Genomic DNA, 10,612 nt, shown 5'->3' with positions numbered 1-10,612 from the left:
ACTCTGCCTTGGATTCTTAAAGAAGCTATGATTTGAAATACACTTTTTTTTTTTCATTTATTTAAAAGACAAATGATAAAATATCGGTATCGATATCCGTATCGGCGATACCAGCCCGAATTTTACTCGCTATCGGATCGGAAAAGGAAATTGGTGGTATCGAACATCACCAGTGAAAGCTCTGCTCACTTTCGTTAGTGAGAAGCATTTCCCGCCTTTTTTCCCCTCTCGAATTAATATAACCGAATGAATGGCCATAAAACCCGTGTTACACCTCCCTCCCAGCCCCCCCCCTTCTCCCCTTCCTCGCATCTCTCTTTAATTTGCTACCAACGCAGTCACCAATGTTTCCATTATTTTGCGTCAACAGCTTTGAATCCAAATACATTTGAGCTACAATGAAAATGCATGTCTCCCTCACTGCGCCCAAAGTAGCTGGATATTGTAAGCCTTCAGTTGCTCATTATTATCCTCAACCGGCTCAATGATTAAAACATGAATTCGAGACATGATGAAAATTCGAGACGGAGGGCCTCCGTCTGGCCACACAAGCATTGTCGGATTGAAACGTGAAGTGAACTGCGGTTACCCATGTGTAACTTTTTTTTTTTTTCATGAACGGGTACGAGACTCCTTTCATCAACGCTCACTTCTACAGGCTGCTGTTTGACTCCTTTCATCAACGCTCACTTCTACTGACTACTGTTCCCCCCAAGGGGGCCTGTATGAAAATGACAATAACGAGGTGTAAACAAACTGCCTGCCCCTGTTCCTCGAGCATTTATTTTGATTGCTTTTCCTCACGGCCGAAATAAAGAAGGGAAAGTGCTCGAGAGATGAACGCACTTTTCCCCCCCCCGTGCGTGTGGCGGCAATAGGCCAGAAGGAATAGAGTAGAGAGAGCAAGGTCTGGGCTGCCGGGAACTGGCGGGAAAGTCAACGGAGAGGGAATTGTTCTGGAGACAGCGATCTAGAGCAGACTGGGAGAAGAGACAGAGAGGGAACGCGAGTGACTTTGAGACGGAAATAAATAGCGGGAGGAAGTTCGAGGAGGACGAAGAGAGAGAGTGAAACGAGATGGAGACGAATGGAGGCCTTCGACAGACGTTGCAGACGGGCAGATTGAGAGGAGCAGAAAAAGCGGGAGAAGGATGAAAAACAAAGATTGGAGCATCCCTCTACTGATGGGCAAAGTTCCAGCGTTTAAAAGAGTTTTCCCTTAGACTACATTGGCCGAACCCCTTTTCCACAGCTTCTCTTGATGCTTTAATACACCAGGGTCTGTGACAGGGTCAGCGAGATCGAGATTTCCTGCAGGTTCTGCAAAGTATTTAATTTAACTGTTTTTTTTTTTTTTTAATTTTATTAATTAGTTTCCTAACAGAGCCAAAGCTAACACAAGGGGAGGGGCAGGATGAAAATAATGATCGGTGATTTTAGGAGCTTAGTTTAAGGTCCGTGTGGGCAGCTTTTATTGGAAGCTAAATGCTGGGTTCTCACGTGTGGGTGGTTTTTACTCTTAGACGCCAAAGACATGGCTGGACAGATTCCCGCAGCCCTGTCTGATTGGTGTGTTTCACTCACGCCCGACAGTATCCAAAGGAGCTTGCACTCTTTTGGCGTATGATTTATTTATGTGCATATATTTGACGAGTGTTTAAGCGAGCGCGAGCACTCCTCTCCGCAACGCTTCGCTCGACTCACCTGCTGTGTTCGTTCGTGGCCCCGTGGCTCCGTTTCCGATATTACACTGTTGTTGATGCCCCGAGACTAAAACGCTTCACTGAAAAAGACAAATTTATTAAATGACTGTTTTGTCTCTTCCACCCGTCTCTCTCTCTCTCCTCCTCTCTGAGATTCGTGGTACTGCTCTCGCAGACAAACTATAGAATCTGAGCAGGAGAGGAGACGAAAGACGAAAGATCAGGGGAAAGAGAAAAAAAAAGGAAGCTGCGTGTGGGCCCTCTCCTTCAGTGCGATGAGACCAACCGACTGGATAATTTCATTTCAAGTGTTAGGACGGCACATAATTAAAAGTGTCCTGTTAATTAATGGCTATATGTCTCGCTGCCTACCAAGAAGACAGAGATGGAGTGAGTAAGACAGGAGGAGAAAATGGAGCAGGGAAGATGTCGGGAGACGTGAGATATTTAAGGGGGAAAAAAAGGAAGCGCGGTGATTGATGAGGCACTACAGAGGAAGAAGACACAGGAAGCTGTTCAATAGTACATGACAAGGACAATGAAAAGGCAGATATGGAGAAACAGAGGAGAATGAGTGGACGGCCTAAGAAGCGTAAGCAGGGACAGAAGAGCAGAAGGAGGCATAGGTGGGAGAAAAGAGCGGTCTTGACAGCAGCGCTCTCTGAACGATGTAAAAGCTACGGTGAATGGTTTGATAAATGTCCCACCGATGGATGGTGGGGTGAATTGATTGTTGGTTGTAAATGGAGAATTATATGGCGAGTGATTGAAAAGAATTTGGAGAGTCTTGTCCGAATTTTTCTTCCTTCTGCCAACCTGCCTCTTTACACGAGTCATGAGGGAAGTATCGAACTAAATCAGGCATTGACAAGCTAAGGCCCCGGGGGGTCGGATGTGGCCCGATTTTTTTTAATCCGGCCGACAACCTGCCTCTTTACACGAGTCATGAGTGAAGTATCGAATTAAATCAGGCATTGACAAACTAAGGCCCCGGGGGTCGGATGTGGCCCGTTTTTTTTAATCCAAACTTGTCTAGATTACGTTACTGATTTCTATCATTATACTTCTCTTCTGTCTTCATTCCCCCAATTATTATTCTTACTTCATGCGAACACTTCATATATCTGCTCTGGACTCGTTCCCCCCCTTTCAAATTTTAGGACCCATTGTGGCACACGGGTCAAACAATTTGCTCATGCCTGAACTAGATACTGATATTCGGGTCAGAGAGATCATTTAAATACTCAGACTCTAAAACATGATTGATACTGATACTCCTAAATGGCTTTTCACTAGGGATGTCCGATGTTTTTTTTTTGCCAATATCCGATATGCCGACATTGTCCAAACACTTAATTTCCGACTCAGATATCAACCGCTACTGATAAAGATATTACACGGTTATGCTAATATCGCTTATCAAGTCACAATTTTGTTGAACCAAATTTAACCAACAATGTATAATTAATATAATTTATTTATTAAAACATGGAAAAATGTGGTTCCGTATTGTAGCGGTTAGCGCGCCTGCAGAGAGCAGAGAAACCTCTGTTCCATTCCCAGAGGAAACACATATTCCTAATAGCGATTGGATGAATGAGGGACTTAATTATTACTATTATTATTAACATTATTCTTATTAACATGGTGCTTTACAGTTTAAGTGTCTTTTGATCACTGGAACACAGGAGACATGGTTTTCAGTGGAAATATACCGGTGGTGCATAAGCTCTGTTTACTTTCTGTTAAGCTAGCTGCGCTAACGTTGTATGAAGTTTAGTTTATTTACTTTTTTTTTAAGTCTTTTTATATATTTTATAATATTATTGTTATTATATGGTGCTTTACACTTTTAGTGTCTTTTGTTCACTGGAACGCAAGAGAGACAAATTTCAGTAGAAATATGCCGGTGGTGCATAAGCTCTGTTTACTTTCTGTTAAGCTAGCTGCGCTAACTTTGTATGAAGTTTTGTTTATATTTAAGTCTTTTTATATATTTTATAATATTATTGTTATTATATGCTGCTTTACAGTTTTAGTGTCTTTTTGTTTTGTTTGTCTTTTGGAACACAAGCGACATATTTCAGTAGAAATATGACGGTGGTGCATAAGCTCTGTTTACTTTCTGTTAAGCTAGCTGGTCTTTTTTTTTTAACATATTTTAGCATCTAATTTGATGACAGAGTCAGATTAATTTTTTTTTTTTTTTTTTTATAATACAGAAATATATGTTTCCGTTTGGCTTAAAATAACCTCTGGTTAATTAGAGGAAAATGTTAGCGTTTTTCTTGCCTGGTGATCCTCATCGTGGTTTGGACCAATTCACTGCATATTTATGGAAACTCGGTGCAAAGAAGTGTCAGTGACAGTACTGGTATTGGTCTAAAATGAAAATACTATAAAAGTTGTATCCAGACGAACCTAGTTGTTATTTTAAGAAAGGTATCCTTGTATTTCCACAGGCTGTGATCCTATCCCTGTTGAATACCTGAGATGGGGAGACCCTGAGCCGATTGCTGCTGTAGTGTTCGCCTGCCTCGGTCTCATGGCCACGTTTTTTGTCACTGCTGTCTTCATCAGGTAACAACTCTGTGGAGAAACTAAAGACAGTTTCAGGCAGTGGTCGACAACGCACAGATGCACTTTTCTCAATGTATCTTTACTGAATCAACCTGATTGTGTTTGTGTTTAGATTCCGTGACACCCCAGTGGTGAAATCCTCCAGCAGAGAGCTGTGCTACATCATACTGGCCGGGATCTGCCTGGGTTATCTGTGCACCTTCACCCTCATCGCTAAACCCCACGTCATCCACTGCTACCTCCAACGACTCGGGATCGGTCTGTCTCCAGCTATGAGCTACTCTGCTCTGGTTACCAAGGTGAAAAAAATTACTTTCTTGTCAAGTGCAATTGTAAGTATGTAGCAAAAAAAAAAACAAAACAAAACCCAAGCCTTTCCTTGTCTGATTTACTTATTTGTAGTATATATTAAATATGAGATGTTTTGTCCGAGGTGTTGATGGGTTCAACTTGGAGATGTCTGAATATTTTATAGATTGTATTTCCTTGTCATGTTCTGAAAAAGTTGATCATCTGTGACCTGGTAAACAGATCTTAGGGGTAGATTATTAGGTTGAAGACTTTTAGGTGTGAACATACTTTAGTAAAACTGGCCCCGGGGGTCGCTAAGCTGTGGCTCCCGAGCTACATGGGACACTTTAGCCTTGTTAGCCTTCCATTGTCTTCCTGCAAAAATGATATTTATGTTTGGGAATGGACCAAATCAACTGATGTTAATATAAAAAAGACATAGCTGATGCATCAAATTGACCAATTTTATAATTAGCTATTTCAGAGGGCAGGGTTGTTGTAGTGCCATCATTGATTGAAATATCTGGGTAAATTTGAATTTTATTAAGTGGTAAAATGCACTCAAAGTATGGCTCTAATGTTGTACCTTGATGGTAACTGTTGAAAGTAAATACGTCTCTACCAATATTTCTTCCATTCCAGTAAACACCCAGTCAAATATTACCTATAAATATATACATATTCCATCCTGTCATTCAGGAAATTAATACTTATATATTGAATGAAAGTTTGAATGCATTAAATGAGCCCTGAATATATTGAATACGGGTTTAAATCTATTGAATGAACCCCAAATGTATGAAATGAAAGTTTGCATATATTGAATGACACTTTGAATATACTGAGTGAACTTCGAATATATTGAATGAAAGTTTGAATATACTGAATGAATCCCGAATATATTGAATGAATCCCGAATATATTGAATGAAAATTTGAATATAACGTTTGAATATAACGTTAATTTGAATATAAACTTGACGCCTTTTTGACCACACTGCCCCAATCGGGGCGGAGCTAGGCCTGCCTCAACCGGCCAGGCCGCACAAGAGTTCCCCACAACAGCCCCTGTATACGATCTCTGCCCTTACAGAAAGGGTCCATGACAGAAGAGGTAAGAATAGCTAGGATTTATTGAAAACTGGATGAGGACTCTCAGTAGAGTCCATTTAAAGATATAGCTGCTAAAGCTATCTTAGGTCAGATCTCCACTGGATGAGGACTCTCAGTAGAGTCCATCTAAAGATATGAAGCTATCTTAGGTCAGATCTCCGCCAGGCATGTAAGGGTAGAGCAGAAACATCAGCGTAATAAATGCAATGTGGAAATGCGATACCAAGTATTTGTACATATTGGTTTAATGTGCCATGGCGATCGACCTGACGATTGCACATTGCATTTATTGCGCTGATGTTTAGGAATTAATTGGGGCAGCCGTCTGCCCCAATTAAAAACCGGACTTCTTCTGAAGATATTGGGCACGGGTCTTCGGGGGATTTTGGCCCGCATAAGCATTCACCAGTGTATTTACCATCTTTTCATTATTTAAAATAGAGGCTAACAAATTGCGAGCTGACTGACTTATTTTTGTAGCAAAGTTGGGGCGGTTTGGGCAAAATACAAGATGGCGACAGTCTTCAGGGCTTCAGTTTTCATTCAATTTATTCAAAGTATCATTCGATATATTCAAATACGTATATGCAATACAGTATATTCAGTACATTTACTTTTTACTTTGTAAACCCTTTGATGCATGACCCATGATATACTGAGTTAAAAAAATGTTACTATGTGTTTTTATGTGTTTTTAGACATAAAAATCAGAACTGATTTGGTTCTGTTTTTATACACCAAATTTTCTATTTGAATGTTGACACAATTATTCTGCAGTTGCAAAGGCTGACCACTGTATGGCAGTGTTGGGTGATTCTCAGGCGTCCACTGTAGAGGCTTATATGCAACACTGCCATTAAAAACCTATTCTTATCATAGAAAATGACATTTTCATAGCTGTCCACTGTAGTGACCGTCATGCATGAAAGGGTTAACCACTTTGCTCTAGTTGATGGTCTTACATCCTGTAATTTACAGCATGCTCTTTGTTATCTAATCGTTGGGCATCCCTGATGTAAAAAAAAAAATTATGTGTTACCAGTGTGTTAATCTCTTGGGAAAGAAAAATTCAACCACTCTTACATTGCCCCCTGCAGGGGAGGGAGGCGTTGTGAAATGATTTTGTGTGTAAACAGTGTGCAAGATACAACATGTGGCTAACTATATCGTCAACTGATGGCGCCTTTATTGCATTTTCTGTGCAGTGATGAAAGGTCTGCTTTACCGGGCACTTTTGATTTTTATAAGCCAAGCGCATGAGCTTTAACACTTAAACGTGACTCCTGGTGAGCAGTTGTTTTCCCTCTTCAATTGAATTCAATCTTTTTCCTTACTATGTCTCCATAAGGTCAGGTGGCTGAGATCTATTGTAAATGCAACACGCCCAGTATATAAACGAACGGTGTTTCTGTTACAACCCCAGACAAACCGAATCGCTCGGATCCTGGCGGGCAGCAAGAAGAAAATCTGTACAAAAAAACCTCGCTTCATGTCAGCCTGCGCTCAGCTCATCATCGCCTTCCTCCTCATCCTGCTGCAGCTGGGCATCATCGTTGCCCTCTTCCTCATGGAGCCTCCTAAGGTGAGATGTGGTCGTGGTACGGATCCTCGAAAGACAAGGGTCCTCGAGTTGCTCACGCTCTTTTACTCCCTATCGCCTCTCCCCAGGTAATCCACGACTATCCCAGCATCCGTCAGGTCAACCTCATCTGTAACACCACCAACCTGGGTGTAGTGGCCCCTCTGGGGTACAATGGCCTGCTCATCCTCAGCTGCACCTTCTATGCCTTTAAGGTGGGAGTGCGACGGGATTTACCATGCCTATAATAATTTAGTCGCAAATTTCACAGGATTAGAGACACAACAAATTGTCGGAAGATTGGATCAAAGGCATAATGTGATGGATAAGCACATTATGTAAATGGAGTAAAGTGAAATTACAGTTCTTGCATAATATGTAGGCAGAGGCACAAGTTGTTTTTTAAAATCTTATTTTATGGCACTGTGAATTCAACTAAAACCTTAATAAGAATTCATTAGTCACGTACATTTTATTTTGCTTTGTCAGTGTTTTCGGAATTCATTAAGTGTCGGAAAAAGTGTATAGAGCGTAGAATGAATGTTTTTGGTTCAGAGCACATAACTTTCAGGTTGAGCTTCGGAGCTGAGGGTTGGGTAAGAGGGACTCCATAAAAGAATATTTTTGCCCATTCATTTTCTACATTATGTGAAATTGAAATCGTAAAAAAAAAAAGAAAAAAAAAAGACACAAAAGCCTTCTTCTCGAGCAACTGGCACACACAACACTGACATTTCCCACAATATTGAAGTATAGAAGATTACTAGTGAATGGAGCCGCTTGTGCCAAGGAATGAACTTTTTTTTTTTTTTTTTTCCTTCCATTTCTCTTCAAGACTCGCAACGTTCCGGCTAATTTCAACGAGGCCAAGTACATAGCCTTCACCATGTACACCACCTGTATCATCTGGCTGGCCTTTGTTCCCATCTACTTTGGATCCAACTACAAAATCATCACCATGTGCTTCAGTGTCAGCCTCAGTGCCACTGTGGCTCTGTGCTGCATGTTCGTACCCAAGGTGAGGCTGAGGCCGACGGACGCAACGACACTTTATTTTACACACATCTTTAATGATTTTGTTTTTGTGGTGACGCTGAAACATGACTTTCACGTTACAAGATATTTAAGGCTTTGTCATTTTTTTTTTCTTGTCTTCTGGGTCAGGTTTACATCATTTTAGCCAAACCGGAGCGTAACGTGCGGAGTGCCTTTACCACTAGCACGGTGGTGCGCATGCACGTGGGTGATGGGAAATCCTCCTCGGCAGCCAGTCGTTCATCCAGTCTGGTTAACCTGTGGAAACGCAGAGGCTCCACCGGAGAAACACTCAGGTGTGTGTGTTTGTTTGCGTGCGTGTCATTTTCAAGGTTATTTTTTCGTTTACAGCCTTTGACATCATTTCTGTAATGGCCACTCTGGAATTAGCTTGTGCGTTGTGGTGCGCTGCGTGTTTGTGTGTGTGTGAGCGAGAGAGAGGGAGGGAGATTGACTCTCTTTCCTTCCTCACTTTGCCCCGACTCTTCTTATGACCTCACCGTGAACTGCTAGCAATTACATAATGGCAATGTGGTAAAAGGAGGAGGCAGGGTAATGATAAGGAGATTTAAAAAGAGGAGGTGAGACTGGACTGGACGCCGAGGTGAGGAGCAAAAGGACGGGGAAACCGCCGAAGGCAAAAATTTGAAAGAGTCATAATAGCTTTTCACGTCAGCCTCGAGGCCACCCTTCGAGTCATCCGCTCCGACAAGGAAGTGATCAGAGAACACAAAGATAGCCGTGCAGAACCACTTGCAAGAACGCATCCGGTCTGTCAGCGGGTTGTCCCCAGTCCTGTCTCTATAGGGGGACACAACGAAAAAGAAAAATGACTTGTATTAAGAAACGTCGCTGCACAAGTTTTTCATGCACAGGTTCTATGCATTAGTAAGAGCCAATCATTGCCCTGCTGGTTACAGCCAATCAAAGTATTTGCACAACAAAATGATCACCGTAATCTCCGGACTATTGAGCGCACCTGAATATAAGTCGCACGCACTAAATTTAAAAAGAAAAAAAAAATTGTACATATACTTCTCTGTAAGCCGCAGGTGTCCACGTTGTAACATGAGATTTTTTTCACTTTTAATTAAATAAATGCTTTTTTCCCGAACCTGTAACACGGCTGGTTACACGTTAGCTCTTTCCTGCTGCGGCGTCCCGACCGTAGTTGGAGACTTAGTGATCTGCTCCAGGGCTGAAGCTAACATTAGCTCTGGGGCTAACTCCCTTCGCTTTGTCCTTGTCCGCAGCAGAGGTAAACAGAAACATTGAAGTTGGGGTCTTTATTATCAGCCATAAACAGTGTTTTAACAGCTCCTGTATAACCAACTCACGCTTCAACATGACAGGGCTACAAACTGCTCTCAACTTTCGCCCCACGCACATATACACACCCAGCCATTCACAGACAGACATACGCCACTAGTATAACACACAGTAGCCTACCAGAAAAGTCATTGATCGCTGGCGGTATGAACTTCGTTAGCCGGTAAAAATGCATAAATCTGCATCATTGTTTAAGTCGCAGGGTTAGTCTCAGTCGCAAGTGTGTGGAAAATGTATGTGGACTCAGTGAAAAGCAATGAAAAAAATACCATCAAAGGTTAAAAAATCAATGTGCATGGGTTAGGGTTAGGGAAATCACATCTTGGTTCGAATCGACAGTAAATAGCGAGAATACAATTTAGCAAAGGTCTCTTCATAAATCTAAAAATAAGGTTTTAGAAAAGGGAAATAATGGCGTTCAAAAGAATTTGCCTTTCGAATGGTTTTATCACATTATGTTTAGCAGCCTGAGATTTTTTTTCATATGTTAAAGAGTCAACTGCAAATAGAATTTATTCAAGACTTAATCGTTAATTACATGACCACTAAAATAACCCCGACCGTTCTGCTGTTTGTTATTTCTTCCTCTCATATTTTCATCTGCAGCTCCAACGGTAAATCGGTGTCTTGGGCACAGACGGAACGCAGCAGTTCCCGTGGCAACCACCTGTGGCAGCGTCTGTCCTTCCACATCAAGAGGAAGGAAAACAATCAAACCGCCGTCATCAAGCCCTTCTCCAAAGGGTCCGAGGAGCGTTACTGTGGCGGCGGTGATCTGCCCCCTCACGTGCCTCTGCCCTCCCTCCCATCTCTGTCCTCCTTGCCCAACAATCCCGACTCCGGTCCCGACAAGACTTTGTACGACCTCTCTGAAGTAGAAGAGCGCTACTCCATCACTTACCGGCCGCAGACGCCTTCGCCCATCAGCACAGTCAGCCAGAGGCTGGGGGCGAGGCTCGGGGAGGAGCCACAGATGAAGGGGA

At 42.2% G+C, this 10,612-nt stretch overlaps 1 protein-coding gene across 1 annotated transcript in view; it reads left to right on the top strand.

The window, feature by feature from the left end:
* grm5b (glutamate receptor, metabotropic 5b) overlaps positions 1-10,612 on the top strand; it is a 69,984-nt gene that overhangs the window by 57,223 nt on the left and 2,149 nt on the right. The window contains 8 exon segments of the mRNA XM_025055262.1: positions 1,524-1,569; positions 4,166-4,283; positions 4,396-4,582; positions 7,110-7,268; positions 7,355-7,480; positions 8,101-8,283; positions 8,430-8,596; positions 10,236-10,605. Of these exon segments, the coding sequence (XP_024911030.1) occupies positions 1,524-1,569; positions 4,166-4,283; positions 4,396-4,582; positions 7,110-7,268; positions 7,355-7,480; positions 8,101-8,283; positions 8,430-8,596; positions 10,236-10,605 (1,356 nt within the window).

The sequence above is a fragment of the Cynoglossus semilaevis genome, chromosome 4, assembly GCF_000523025.1.
Source record: "Cynoglossus semilaevis isolate Cse_v1.0 chromosome 4, Cse_v1.0, whole genome shotgun sequence".
NCBI lineage: Eukaryota > Metazoa > Chordata > Actinopteri > Pleuronectiformes > Cynoglossidae > Cynoglossus > Cynoglossus semilaevis.
This window is presented reverse-complemented; position numbering and strand designations above follow the sequence as displayed.